At 48.2% G+C, this 15,213-nt stretch overlaps 1 protein-coding gene across 1 annotated transcript in view; it reads right to left on the reverse strand.

The window, feature by feature from the left end:
- Positions 1–10,424, reverse strand: part of GRID2IP (Grid2 interacting protein) — a 93,699-nt gene extending 83,275 nt beyond the window's left edge. The window contains exons 1-2 of the mRNA XM_063143419.1: positions 10,303–10,424; positions 4,181–4,773 (exon numbers count right to left, since the gene is read on the reverse strand). Of these exons, the coding sequence (XP_062999489.1) occupies positions 4,181–4,773; positions 10,303–10,318 (609 nt within the window). The 5' untranslated portion in view covers positions 10,319–10,424. The remainder of the gene's footprint in view (positions 1–4,180; positions 4,774–10,302) is intronic.
- Between the last annotated feature and the right edge of the window lie 4,789 nt (positions 10,425–15,213).

The following is a 15,213-nucleotide window of genomic DNA, read 5'->3' on the forward strand; positions in this document are numbered from 1 at the left end:
AAGTTCATGATGTCATCAATACGACCTGCAAACTTCTGTGAGTGGCCAGTCAACAGTGCTATAAATTACTCATTTAGAGAAGCCCATTATCTCTTAAAAACAATGAGTCCCAGAGTTCCTTAAGTCATGCTGGCATATTCTGCGCACTTGCAGAAGGCAGCCAATTGGCTGCAGGAGGGAACAAGTGCAAGCAAGCTAAGGCATCGTTTGCAGTGAGAGTGGGAGCCATTTCTGCTGCTACATTTAGAGGCCACAGAAGATATGTGGATAAATAAGCTACTCTTGATTTACCACTTCCCAAGAGGTAGCAAAAATGCAGCAAAAACTACAATGTGGCATTTACAAGTTTATAAACCTATCAGAGATTTATGCCAGTGGGATTTTCTGATAAAAACCCTTTCAGAATTCTGGATATTTTTTAGAGTAGTGCTCAGTTTCCTGAAATAACAACCCACCATTTATTATTAAAATCCATGCATCATCATTATATTTCTTTATTGAAAAGTGGCCTTTTGGGTTCACCCCCAGTGAAAAATCGTCCTTAAAAAACGTGCTCTGCCTCCTCCTAGCTCAAGCCGCCACTTCCACCAACACCATGCTGCGAAGCTCCAGCTTCGTTAGCACATGCTGGGAATAACTTATTACATCAGAAAAGTCCAGAGACTATTGGAAAAAAACAACAACATGATGAATATTCACCAATGGTGGCCTAATTTTCAGAGGTTTTATTTTTCACAATTACCTCATAACGACAGTGATTCTGACAACAGCAACACTTAAAATGTGGATATGTTTTCTGCTGTTCAAAGAAAACATAGCTCAGCTGTAGATGGAGAGGGTGAGAAGGGATTGATAAATTGATATAGAAAATATAATGTTGTTTCCATGCAAAGCAGGGTGAGTTCCGAGGAAAATTGTGTGTTTCTATGGGCTTATGGAAAAGAAACTTTCATTGCATTTCAAAATGAAAAATGAAGGATTTGCTGTGTTTCATGCATTTTTCACTTATCAGCTTAATAGTTACCCACTTTTAACTTAACCTTTTAAACTTGTTAGAAGTGGAAATATTTAATTTAACTCAATTTTAAAGGCTGCTAACTTAACTTCAACTAGTCTTTTTTTATTAACTGTTCTCATGACTGACTGCTACCTCACTTAGCTCCTAAATATTATTGTCTGTTCCTTTTAATGCAACTTTAGTATTTGATATTAAAAGCAATTATTCCATTCTGTGACATAACAAAAATTGGTGCCTGCCTTCTGCTTGCAGCAGCTGTGCGCAACCTGTGCGCGCCACAAGGCCTTTACTGCAATCCCCCCAAGGGTGCCCTGATTCCTGTCAAATCTTCTCCCCCCCCCCCCAAATCATTTCCTTGCTGCCTGTACTCTCCACTCCCTCCCCCAGAGATCCTCATACAGCTCACTGGGATGAATGCCTGTGTGGCCTCCAGCCCCTCAGCCAGCCTCATATGGAGCCCTGGCAGCAAAAAGAGGTTGTGCCCCCCTCCCAACTTATAGAATTAGTTATATGCTAAACATTATCATGACAAACATTAATGGCGCCAAAAGTGGGGGGGGGGGCAACACCAATTTCACATTCACATCACTCTTCAAATACTTAAAAGGTTGTCACACAGAAGAGGGCCAGGATCTCTTCTCAATCCTCCCAGAGTGCAGGACACGGAACAACGGGCTCAAGTTACAGGAAGCCAGATTCCGGCTGGACATCAGGAAAAACTTCCTGACTGTTAGAGCAGTGCGACAGTGGAATCAGTTACCTAGGGAGGTTGTGGGCTCTCCCACCCTAGAGGCCTTCAAGAGGCAGCTGGACAACCACCTGTCAGGGATGCTTTAGGGTGGATTCCTGCATTGAGCAGGGGGTTGGCCTCGATGGCCTTGTAGGCCCCTTCCAACTCTGCTATTCTATGATTCTATGATTCTAAGGCCCCCTCACCTGGGAGCTCATCACACGAACGCTAACCACTGAAGCTCAGGAACCGCACTTACTGGCCTGGGAATGACAACGTGGAGGGACGCATGAGCTAGGAACACCCTACAGTGACTCCACCACAAGCTGGTGCCCTCCAGATTTTTTGGACCACAATTCCCAGCAGTCCTGGCAATCAGCCATTCTGGCTGGGGCTGATGGGAATTGAAGTCCAAAACATCTGGGGCACAAGGCTGGGGGAGGCTGCTGTGCCACATCTGAAATGAATATGTGAATCTAGGTGGGAATCTACACTGATGTTATTCTAACGTTTTGAATGGGTTACTGTGACGCACAGCGTCACATGACCCTGGGTCTCCAACACTGTAAATGAGTTGTACTTACCGGTTCTATTTCTTAGTTGCAGTGCGGCTACAGATTCATGTGCCTCCTTCTACCGGTAATTTTCCTCTTCCTCTTCTCTGAGAGTAGCAGAGCTGCTGGGTTTGCTCCGCCCACTTCCTGTTCTCCTTCCTTTGCCCTGTTTGCTATCTTATCTGCTACAGCAGATAAATCACACCAGCGTCATACTGTGCAATCACTGACAATTGCATGCAAAGGACTCAGAAGTTTTCCACCTTAGAATCTGCTTTGATTGTGAAGTACTCCCAGGCATCCTGCCTTAATTGTGCTCCTTTTGCAAAAGATTCGCCCGAGCCGCTGCTGTGGGCGCAGGAGCGGGATTTTAAACAAATGCTTACATCTGCGTAAGCTTTATAGATAAAGACACCAAAATTGGCACAGTAATTCAAATACCAATTTTTAATCAAATTGGGTCATCGGTTGATTTTTTAATGATTTTTTTTTTTAACATTTCCCCCCTCTTTGCAAAGGAGCTGAGGATCGCTCAAAGGAGCACTGTAGCTCCGTGCAGGAAGATAAACAAGGGTCTCTGCTCCCAGTCCAAAACTCATAACCAGCAGGGCTTAAATGGTGTGTTTGAAATAATCTCAACAGCTGGAGCTGCTGCTAAAACTTTTCAACTTGGTCACCCATCCAAACCCTAACCAGACCCAGCCCATCTTAGCTTCAGCAAAGTAGCTGACTCCTATGCATTCAGGCTCTTTTTAAGGTCTTGTATAATGATGTTTTGGGAGGGAATTTGTGTGTGCTTATGACTATTGCCGGCTAGGAACAAGGCAGGAAGTGGGCAGAGCAAACCGAACAGCTCTGCTTACTCTCAGAGAAGAAGAAGAAGGGAAAGGATTGAACAATGTGCCCTGAAGTACCGTTGCAGCTAAACGTAAGTAACACTAGTGTGCCCTGTGATACAGACAACCGATACGGAGAACCACATTAGAAAGGGACACTAGCAACGTTATAAGACTAGTGTAGATCCGGCCAAGGCTCCACTACGCAGGCCTGCTATGGATCTCCCGTATGGTGCCAGCAGCCTCATGCCAGCCAGGGAATATGGCAGCAAGTGCAGGAGCCAGGACAGCTTTCAGGGGCAGGAAATGGCATGGGCTCCTCAGCACTACTCTGATAATGGCAGAAACGGACCGCAGCCGGTCAGCCCCAAAGGAAGCCACTCGGGGCCTGGCTGGCCTTGCACAGCTGTTGTTTCATAGAAGAGTTGGAAGAGTAGAGTTGGAAGGGGCCTATAAGGCCATCAAGTCCAACCCCCCATTCAGTGCAGGAATCCTGATTCAGTCCTGATTCCTCACTCTAAGGGGATCTCTAAATGGCATGCCTGTGACTGTCCACTCCCAGAAGTTTGTGAGTTGATTTCATGACGTTGTAAACAAATAGGAGGTCTCCTGCCCTTTCCCCCAGCAACCTTGGTTTGTTTGTTTTTAAACACAGAGGTAATCCAGTTTTTACTCTGCCATAATGTGTCATTGCAACCTATTCTTTTCTTTCAGACATCCCCTTTTAAATTAAAAATCATGTAGTCACTGTCTGAAGGAGCCCATTTTGATTCGAGGCTGGAGGCTTGTGCTAAGAAAGCAAGTTTTCCCCCTAATGTAGAGAACCTCTGAGTGATCAATTCTTTCCAGCAGCCATAGAGACTCCTGTGCTGTGCCTTTGGCCCTTCTTATCTTTGGCTGCCTACCCAAAATCCAACCACTGGCCTGGCCTGGGAACTCATCACCTGCCTCTGCTGCTTTTGACTCTCAGTTGCTCCTTTTGGACTTGACCTGGACCATGCTGGGCCCACACACACAGGCACGGCATTCACCCTAGACTCACCTTCTTGCTAAATTCTTGAGCCTTCTGTCTCCTCTCCTGATGGATGGCATCAGCACTCTGGACAAATTCCCGCACGTTGCTGTTGGCCCACCTCTGGAACCGCCCAAGCCGTACGAGCCCCAGCTGGAGGCCTTGTTCCTGGGAGGAATGGATCATGGCAGCCGCCTCTTCATAAAGCTTCACGGGGGTCCCGTTGACTTCCAGGATGTAGTCTCCAGCTTTGATCCCGCATTCGGAGGCAGGTGAGTCAGGAGCCACGCTCTCCACCTGCAAGGGGCAGCCTCCATTGCACATCAAAGTGAACCCGAAGCGTCCCTCCTGTCCTGGTTTGACATCCACCTGCTGGATGCGGGAGACCACACCGATGCTGGGGGGTACATTCTCGCACTGCCTTGCCAGGGCGACAAGAGCCTCACAGCTCATGGATGAAACATGCTGCCCTTCTATCTCCAGGATCTGGTCTCCCGGTTGGAGGCCGGCCAGCTGGGCACTGCTGCCTTCTTCCACAGCCAAGATATAGCAAGGACCGTTTCCGCCGATCTTAAAACCAAATTCTTCAGGCCACCTGTCGTTGGTAGCAGGCATGGTAGTAACTGGAAAATGGAGACACAGAGAGAGCAGCCACTGAGCATGGTCTCCCACCCACCCCCGCTGCCCCTAAAGGAAGAAATCTCGATTCACATGAGGGTGATTCACCCATGTGCACAATGGCCAACCACAAGGTCTGCACTTGTGAAATTAACCACTCCTTTGAGAACAAAATTGAAGCTGCAGTTTATCGATCAAATATGGAGAACCACCACGCAAATAGATTACAAGAGTACAATTAGAAGACTGTTTTTAAAGTAGTCCCATTTACAGTAATCAGGGATGCTTTCTTATCTCATGCTATCCAAGCTTAACTGTTGATTTTTTCTTTGTCTGTGTTTGTTTATTTTTGTACAATATCCCCAATTTCTCATACTATTTTAGCCCTTTAATAAACTAAGATTATGGACACAATCCACTGTGAATGTCTCTTTTGTGAGTGGCTCAGGAGAACGGCCATTCTTTTGTGCAAGCCAGCATCTTGCTCACGTCAGTGGGACCAGCACAGGAGAAGATTATTACAGTGGAGGATGGCCTCAGTTTCCTCACAAACTATTTATTTCTATCGACTAAAAAGGATTCCCCAAGGTAGCTTGCATAAAACAACAAAATCTGATTATACAAGGGCTGCTTCTACTCCCTCCACAACATAACAAGAGGTAATGATTAGGCTTTATCTTGAGTACTGCGTCCAGTTCTGGGCACCACACTTCAAGAAGGATGCAGACAAGCTGGAAGGGGTTCAGAGGAGGGCAACGAGGATGATCAGGAGTCTGGAAACAAAGCCCTATGAAGAGAGACTGAAAGAACTGAGCATGTTTAGCCTGGAGAAGAGAAGGCTGAGGGGAGACATGATAGCACTCTTCAAGTACTTGAAGGGTTGTCACACAGAGGAGGGCCAGGATCTCTTCTCGATCCTCCCAGAGTGCAAGACACGGAATAATAGGCTCAAGTTACAGGAAGATGGATTCTGGCTGGACATCAGGAAAAACTTCCTGGCTGTTAGAGCAGTATGACAATGGAACCCGTGACCTAGGGAGGTTGTGGGCTCTCCCATCCTAGAAACAGTCAAGAGGCAGCTGGACAACCATCTGTCAGGTATGCTTTAAGGTGGATTCCTGCATTGAGCAGGGGGTTGGACTCGATGGCTTTGTAGGCCCCTTCTAACTCTGCTATTCTATGATTCTAAGAGAGTGCTAGAGGCTCATGTTCTGGTTGCAGGCTTTCCAGAGACATCTGGTTGGCCACAGTGAGAACAGGATGCTGAACTAGATATAGGCCTGTGGTCTGATTCAGCAGGGCTCTTTTTCTGTTGTCAGGTAGCACACCTTCCCCTAAAGCCCCAGTTCCCACTAGGTTGTGCTGGTGTTTCCATCATCTTTTGTCCCATCTCAGTGCCCCAACAATCGCCCATGTGCTCATTAGTTCCTCCAGGATGAAGGGTCATTTCACTTTCCAAGGGCAAAGAGGAAGAAGTCTGGTGCAAGGGCTGTGCTTCCAAGTGAGCAGCCTGCCTGATTGCTTATCAAGGACAAATCACTCAGGGTGCAACACTGTGCTCTAATTACACCATTTGAAGAGCTTTCAGACTGGTGCAAATCTGCACCACCAGTAGATTTTGGGGATGTGCCACTGCCAAGTTCCCATCATGACGTGATGTCAGGGATGCACCAATGTCAGCCGGCCACCAGTTTGCCAGAATCATGAGTCCTCGGCCAAACTTGCTTAGCTTATTGCCATACCCCAAAGAGCTTTGGCTACGGGGCGGTATATAAATTTAATAAAATAAATTAAATAAACTAGTTTTGTGAGGGGGAGGGCGCTAGGAATCACGAGCAAGAGTCCTCAGTTACCTACAACTTCAAGGGGCTTGTCTATACGCCCTGTTTAGCCCGTGGTGGCTGCGTGTTGGTGCTGTGTTGTCTACATGATGCAGCTGCTAACGCACAGCCACCACGGGCTGCCCCCCACCCCACCCCGAACCTGCACATTTTAAAAGTCACTGACTGACCGTGACTTTTCCCTTTGCTCCGAGGTCACCACTTTCGTTCCTCCATCCGTCTGTGGTGACCTCGCTTCAGGATGAGGGTGGGGCCATCCCGGGGGGGGGGGGATCGAGGCACAGGGTAGGTTGCGGGAAGCATGAGAAGGCCGGGCAGGGGCCAGGCTCAGCGAGCCAAATGGCGACTTGCGCTGAGGCTTTTTCGGTTGGAAAGCCCACGCCCCCTCCGGCTGTCGAGATTTACTGTTCCCGTCCTGCAGCTGCGATACCGTGGGGTTTGGAGGGAAGCATCAACGTCCAGACACCTCCATAATTCTCTGGAGGACAAACAGGTCTAAAACTAATCAACATCTGTAGTGCAGATAGGTCTTGAATGTAATATATAATGTACGTTGCTTGATTTCCGCTATCAGTTGTAAGGGGACACGGAGTACTATTGGGGAAGCATGAATAGGAGCCTCCAGGCACTTGTCAGTGCACCCTCCTCCACAGGAATGCTTTGCCCAGTGTGGTCCCCCCTCCCCCGCCGCCCAGGACTCTAAAGGATTTCTCTTTGCCCATTAACTGTCCTTTGATGTTTGCAGAATAACTGCACGCAGCTCTGCCTCAGCTTGCTGTCCTTTCATCTAGCCTCTCTCAATAATGCTGTTTACTCTTCACTTTATTTATTCATGATGCAGCCTCAACGTGTCAGAAAAACTAAAACGGTCGTTCTAAAGTGCACCGCGTACGTTGGAGGCATGGCTGTCAGGTGTGGGCCTTGTCATACTCAGAATGATGAAAGAAGAACCACAAACCTCAGCTGTTGCCCCTGCTCCCGCCTTCCTAAGAGGGCCTTTGCCTATTTGCCCTTGCTGCCCTTTGGCCTGGAACACCTACGTTGCACCACTTCTCTCTTTTCCTTCAAATCCATCCTTAAAACCCAACTTCTCCCTGGTTTTCAGAGGTACTGCTGCCTCTGCAAAGAGATGTTCCAATTAGCTGTCATTCCTTCTAAAACCAGTTTGAGCTTCTCCACACAGATGTGAATTTAGCCAAACCCACACCACTGACGTACAGGAGACTCGGGGTAACCCTGAGGTTTGCAGGGAGGGGGAACCCCTTCCCCCATAACAGCACAGAGAGCGATTGCCTGCCTTCCCCTGACGCCGTGGTCTAAGAGAAAGAGTCTGATCCAGAGATAGAAGAATCTCATTTAGGGCCTAGTCAAGTTTTGGATTGTCAGGCTACTGGGAATGCCTGGCTCTCTGGTTTCACAGTAGATTGCAGTCAGGAGGAGGCAGCTACTCCAGCGCAACTACAGCCAGAGCTAGAGGATCGTTCTTTGTTAAGAAGCCAGGAGGCAGCAGGCTCAGCCAACGCCCCACCAGCTCCACCCGCAAAACCCAAATGGTAGCAGCAAAGAGAAGAGTTGCTGATCTTCCTACGTCGCTTCTTATTTACCGTGAAACGTTTTTTAAAGTAACCCGCTAGTGCAAATTCCAACGTTTATTGTCCCACGTTGAAGGTTGGAAGGGGTTATGGGCGGGAGAAGGTGGTTTATGAGAACCCTGCAGAGCAGTTCACACTGAACTGCAGTGTTGCCCAGCCATAGTAGACCCCTGCTGCAGAATCGGGGAGTGGGGGTAGGGCTGAAGCTGAAATAGTTCAACAACCCTGCAATATTATCCATTGCTTTTATCCTCACATTGCAGGTCAGGCTGAAAGAGAAGCATATAACAACCATCCGACGTGGCTCACTGGTACAGCCCTACTGCTGGTTTGTGGTGTGGTGGCCATAGGTATATCTTGCCATGAGGGATGCCATGTTGGCACTAGAGTGCAACTGTTCATAAAAAAAATCTTGCGCCCGGTGTAGAAATAACATTCACTCTGGGTGAACTTTGAAACAGCTGACTGTCAGGCAAGTTCCTCTTAGACAGGAAAGAGCTAGCCTAACTACAGAAACCTGTGGTCAACTAAATTTCCTATTGAGTCAACAAAGTATTTTGCACATGCTCAGTTATTTTATGTCTACGTGACCAGAACTTGCTAATAAAACAGCTGGCACACCCATGAAGGGGCAGAAAGGTGCTCCTTGGCAGAGGAGCATTTTCCTCCGTTGCAACGTAAATCCCTTTCTATCAAACAAGTGTGTTGGAACGTAGAAAGCACCTCCATTGTGATTTGGGCCACGACAGAGGACTCTTTTGAGAGAAATGTACAGCAGCCCCGTCCAAATAGACTGTTAATATTGCAGGTCAGAGCTGAATTTAGGTTGGCTTTCCAGTCAAAAATCCTTCATACCATTTCAGACTGCAGATTAGTCTACTAAAATCGCCTCCTCAGACTTCCTCCCAGGCCATATCAAGCACTCAGTTACATACAGAAGTCTCATACTCCATTGACAAATTGTACTTTTATTTCATTATTTTTGCACATGACTTAAGACCCAAGTTAGAGCAGTGACTCCTGTCTTTGATGATAACTTGTTTTTTCCTGCCACAGACCCCGGTAACAACACGCGCACGCCAGGGATACACCACAACATGTTGTTGTGTTGCTGCTGCTGCCCCACTAGGTTCCCCTCCCATTGGCACATCGTGACTAATAGACATTGATAAACCTCACTCGGTTGCTCTCTTGCTGAAATTCACACTCTGTCAGCTACAGAGACTTGAAGTACTACATACTACGCTACATGAAACAACCACATAAATAAGATGGTGGTTTCAGTTGCCCATTTAATTGAGGGTTCTATATAACCAAGTCATCCAGAGTCTATAATTTCAAACACAGGGAGCCGCACAGCTATTGGGCCCCAAACTTCAAAATGAAGGGTGGATGTCCTCAAGACGAAGGAGGACAAACGCTCTGTGCTGGCAAAAGTGTGTTGAGGGGAAATGAAACTGCTTTTCTTTGTGCAAAAGGGCTAAGGCAAATCTTTAGAACTGGGGGTGGCCTGGGATTTGTGCCTGCACGAATAGTCCAAAATCTGGTGTGTTTCCTAACCGTCACACACATCCCAGGAAAGCCAGATAGTCAAGAAGCATAGTGGGTCTCTAGCAGCCACTACACATGGTGGTGGGCAAAGCCAGAAGAATAGAACCACATGGTAAAAAAACAGGGATACCGCATGTTGGGCCATGAGAGACAAAATTAAGAAGTTCCTTCACTGGGAGAGTCAGTGAAGGCAGACCCTGTGCAAATAATCTGCCTATGGAAGAGCCAAGGTTCAACCCTGGCAGCATCTCCAGGTATGGCTGAGAAAGGCCCCTGCCTGAAACCCTGAGAAACCGCTGCTGCCAGTCAGTGCAGACAGTACTGAGCTAGATGAACTCCATGTTCTGATTTGGTAGAAGGCAGATTCCTAAATTCCAAATCCAAGGACAGACCTCTCCCGCCCCCCGCCCCCCCCCTCTCTCTCTCTCTCACACACACACACACACACTCTCTCTCTCTCTCTCTCTCTCTCTCTCTCTCTCTCTCACACACACACACACACACACACACACACCACTATTCTCTACTCCTGGGTCTAGGAAAAACTTACAGAAGTTGCTGGCCATTAGAATCTGTCTGTGGTCTTGCCAAGGTCCCAGTCATTTCTCCGAAGTGTCTGTAGTTTTTGGTTCTCTTCAGCTTGGACTCCCTCAGGCAACATTTCTCTCTCAAAGTCTCACTTGGCACAGAAAAGGAGGCCTTGTGTGCGCCAGTCTCTCAGGTGCACAATGCTTGTGCATGTGGAGGCCTAAATCAACTGCAAAGTTCACCCAACTCAGGAGGGACGTGAGCTCCCACTTGGCTATTCCAGATATCACCTTCCCAGAGCAGTAGCACGAGCTCCCCCTCTGTTTTCCTTATTTCAGGGGACGGGGGATCGAAGAAGGGGGAAACAGGTAGACTTCTTCAAGCACCGTTAATGTCTGAGTTTTGCCTGTGCTCAGAGGCTGAAGACCTCTAAAGGGGATTAGAATCTGTCAAGAACTAAACTGGATTAGAGGCCAGCCAGGGCACTGGGAGAGCAAATTAAAACAGACGCTAATACAGCAGCTGAGGAAAATGTGTAGGACAGACAGATTGCAACAGATCACTTCAGGACGAGGTGGTGAGATGCCACCTCAAATACGCAACGTAAATGGAGTAATGTAACACAATACAAGTTTCTGCTAAAAAAGATGGTTTTGATATACCTAATTTGAAACTTGATTATCTTACAAAGTAGGATGGAAACCTATGCCTATTTAAAAGAGGATACATCTCCTACGTGGAAATGTATAGAACAATCATACTGCGTAACTATTTTTGGTGGAAAGTGGCACCCAGGACAGCAGAAGCAAAAGCAAAATGGTATAATCGGGGGTGGGGGGGTGGGGATACACCTGGGCCCGATCCAAAGGAGCAGCTCCATCTGACTCCTCCTCTGACACAACTGTTTCCATTCCAGCTGGTTTGTTTTCCTCCTTCCCTCTCTTCTTGCGCTGTGGGTCTTTTGGATTGCAGCCGGAGGGAAGGAGGGACTCTCTGGGTATTGATCTTCAGTACGCTGCTCTGATAGCCTTCTTGGCTGAAGTCGAGCAGAATAAAATTGCTTTATAGAAGTAAAACAAAACTGAAGGAAATATTGTAGTCACCCCATAAAATCTAGGTTTGTTGATAGATGAATGACATGGTAGCATAATGAGAAATTGTAATAAAAACACAAAGAGCACAACCTTAATAAGAGTATTTTCAGATCAATGTCCTTCGTGTTTTGTTTTGTTTTTTTAAAAAAATCTTGCTCTAATCTTCTTGGCTTTAAAATGAGGTTGCTTCCACACCAGTTAGTCTGGGATTGACACTGATGAGTAACTCAGTTCGTATAGTACAACTGCTGTATTTTGGTTGCTTTGCCTTTCTTGTGCAGTCCTTGGATCTCCAGGCTTAGCAAACTAAAGGCACAATCCTGTTGGGATTCCCGTCAGCATCCGAACTCAGAGGCTGATGGAGATCTTACGCAGACCAGGAAGAGCACAGAGGTGATCATTGCCCCCGTCCGCCCGGCACTCTGCAGTTTCACTAGACGGGTGATTTTGCTGGTCTAGCTGGGGCTCTGTGGAGAGGGAAGGGAAGGAGGCCGGGGTGGCCAGAGGACCCTTCGTAAACCAGCCATCCCCGTCTCCACCCCCAGCCCACAGAACCACCCACTTTTCCTACTCTCTGAGCTTATGTTTGTCTGCTCACAGATTCAACCTGCGCAGTTCTGAGACGGCTGCGAGGGGGTGGGGAGTTCAGGCTCCTGGGTCCGACGTCAGAATGCTGTCTCTGGTCTCGGATCCAGGAATTCGAGGTATCCTGTGCCCCCCAAAACTCTGTCTGGGGGGGGCATAGGATTGCCAAGTTTTTTTGGGGAAATTATGCTTGTCCTGTAGCTGGAGAAGCAAGAGAAAGGAATCTTCCATCCCTTTGCAAATGTGTGAAAAAGATGAGCTGGTCCAACACTTTTTGCATCTTGACAGACAATCCAAACTGCATCCCCCCATCTCCAATGACTTAATATGAAGTCCCATCATTCAGAAGGGTCTTCTGCACAAGCCCCACTGAAATGTACAAGGGCTGCACAAGAACAATTTTGTGGCAGAAACCAGGCAAGAGGCTGGGCTTCTAGCAGGTTTTATATCAGGCTTGGCCAATCGGAAACTTTCTTACTGACTGCCAATCGGACAGGCGGACATTGGAAAACCACAATCCCTTTCCTGCCTAAATAGGGCTCTGAGACCTCACAAAGACCCTAGTAGCTCACTAGTCTGGAGTCTTGGCCTCAGGCTATATAAGGGTTCCAGTTTAAAGTTATTCACACGAATAGTCTCAGTATAAAGCAGCTTTATATGTTCATAGAGATACTCAACTGTTTGTTCATGGGAATACAACTACAGCAGGCGCGGCCTGGCTATGCTATTTCTCCCCAGGGATAAGCTTCAGCTGCTGATGCCTTGGAAATGTACGGTGCTAATTCTTTTAACATACCCCTCTCCCCTCCTCAAAAGATCACATTCTCTGATGGGGTTATTTTCCTAGCTTCAGCAAGTCTAAAACATTCACTCTTTTTCAACAATCTCCTGGACAAAAAATTAAGGGGTGTTCTGTGGTTTGTTTATTTTTATATAGGAACACATTTCAAGCAAAGCTTACCTCTCTTGCACAGGGCCTAACCAGCACCGGCAGCTCGGAACGAAGACTGTTGCCCAACTAAACCATCACGGCAGCTCCAGCGCTCCTGGATCAGTTACAGACCTGTGGGGCAAGTGCCGGAGTTTCTATGGCAAATTCTATCCAGGCATGGTAACCTAATAAGGCAGTCATTAGCAGGCCAATCTTACCGGGGAAAGGGCCGCTTGGTATGAGAGGCAAATGTGGGGGATAGAGACAGTGGCGCTGCAGCTAAAGAGGCAACGAGGAAATGTTCCGGCTTTAAGCAGCTTAGAGATGATTTGGGGTGAGTGGCGAATCCACAGGTGAAATTGGGCTATGTGTGAGTGCAGGGAGAAATGTTCCCGTTACAAATTCATCGTGATCTAAACCACCGTTCCCTGACCTGGTACCCACCATGCTGGCTCGAAGGAACGAAGGAGAAACGTGACAAGCCAGCTCCTGGAGAGTTCACTAGGTGGAAGCGTGCAGAGATCACACAAGTCTTCCTGGAATAAGGGTGGAAGATGGGTGTGTAGAAGGACTGGAAGATGACTCTGTATTAACTAAAAGCTCCATCACACCGGGGGTTAACACGCTCCCTACCTTTGCTTCTCAGCCCGTGTTTTCGTTCCTCAGTTACTTCCTCTTTTCAAAAGAGAAAGTACAGAATGAGCACGAGGCCCACCGAGTCCGCTGCTTCTCCTGCACACAGTAGGCGAGAGCAGCAATTCCGAGTTTAAAAAAACATTGGACTTAATGAGGGTTTTTTTGTCACACAAGGAAGGCCAGAAGGGGCGCGGGAGGCAGACAAAGTCAGGTGAGGGACTTGAGCAAACTCCATGAGTGCATAAGATGCTCATCGGATGGAGCTTTGAGGCTGCTCTTGAGCAGTGGGTGCAGGGAGAAGGCGACTGGGAGCCCTGTGGGCAAGAATTCTAGGGTGGGATGGGGTGATAGTGGCTGGCCTCCTGCTGCCTGTGCCACTGTAGCTCATGCAGTAGAGGGCACTGTGGCATCATCGTACCTGGCAGGTTGCATGGTGGCTTGTCGGTGGAGTGACAGGACATCATGGGGACACCTCGCTGTTGTTGTGAGTGGATTGGCTCCTTCTGTGGCTGGCTTTCATGAGGGCACTGCCATTGTGCCACTCCGTGAATGGTGGAGAGTCCATGGTGTTGCCATGGATGCTGGAGTGTGCAGCTGATGGTGCGCTTTCCAGATCGGTGTGTTGGGAACATATAGGATGCCAACTAAATTATACCAGCATCACGGCCGTCTGCTGTAGCAGCACCACATGATTGCCTGGTTAGTTAACTAGTGAAGGAGCAGGTACCTTGGAAGGAGCTCAATTTTTATGCAGCAGCTCAGTTTTTGCAAGGAGCTAATGCAGAGGAACTATTACCATTGTTTTGATCTAGCCAGTTCAGCTCCTGGGACACCCATCCTCTCAATAACGACATTGTTTAGTTCCAAAACCTATATTGGTGTAATACTTTTAAGTCAGGGGTCCCCAACCCCCGGGCCACGGACCGGTCCCAGTCCGTGGCCTATTAGGAACCAAGCCATGCAGGTGAGCTTTCACACACACACCCAGCGTACCTGGGTGCGGGGCGCCATCTCACCTGCCCAGCTGGAGCGAAGCCAGGACACTGGGGTGGGGTGGGGCAGCTTTGGAATGGTGCGCCCAGCCGGAAGCCGCTCTGGGAGAGCGACTTCTGGGTGCCCCGTTCCGAAGCTGCCCGCCCGCCCCAGTGTCCCGGCTTCGCTTCAGCTGGGCGCCTACCCAGCCGAAGTGAAGCCAGGACGCTGGAGTGGGGGGCTGGGGAGGGCTTCCCCAAACCATCCCCTCAACCCACCCACCCGGTCCGTAGAAAAATTGTCTTCCATGAAACTGGTCCCTGGTGCCAAAAAGGTTGGGGACCGCTGCTTTAAGCCAACGAAAAGATCACCCAAAAGTTGAAAGCATTTGAGATTTCTTCATCAGGGGAATTGTTTATTTGAACTAGTTTAGTTTGTGACTGTACTGGAATGTACTCTGCCGATGGGGGGGGGGGGGGAGAGAGAAACAAAGGTGAAAGCATCAAAGAAGCCTAGTATAAAAATGCTGTAACTTGTCACAGCTGGCAGAGAGCCTAGCCTTCAGCTCGCTGGACGCCTTCTTTCTCCTACATGTGTAGCTTCTGAATAAAGCTTTTGTATCAGGACCTGCCTGCCTGGGATTTGCTTCATCTCTGCTTTGGTCATTTCCATGACAATTTGGTGTCAGCACTGGGATCCGTGCAGAGTGCCTCTC

The sequence above is a fragment of the Elgaria multicarinata genome, chromosome 17 (assembly GCF_023053635.1).
Source record: "Elgaria multicarinata webbii isolate HBS135686 ecotype San Diego chromosome 17, rElgMul1.1.pri, whole genome shotgun sequence".
Lineage (NCBI taxonomy): Eukaryota > Metazoa > Chordata > Lepidosauria > Squamata > Anguidae > Elgaria > Elgaria multicarinata.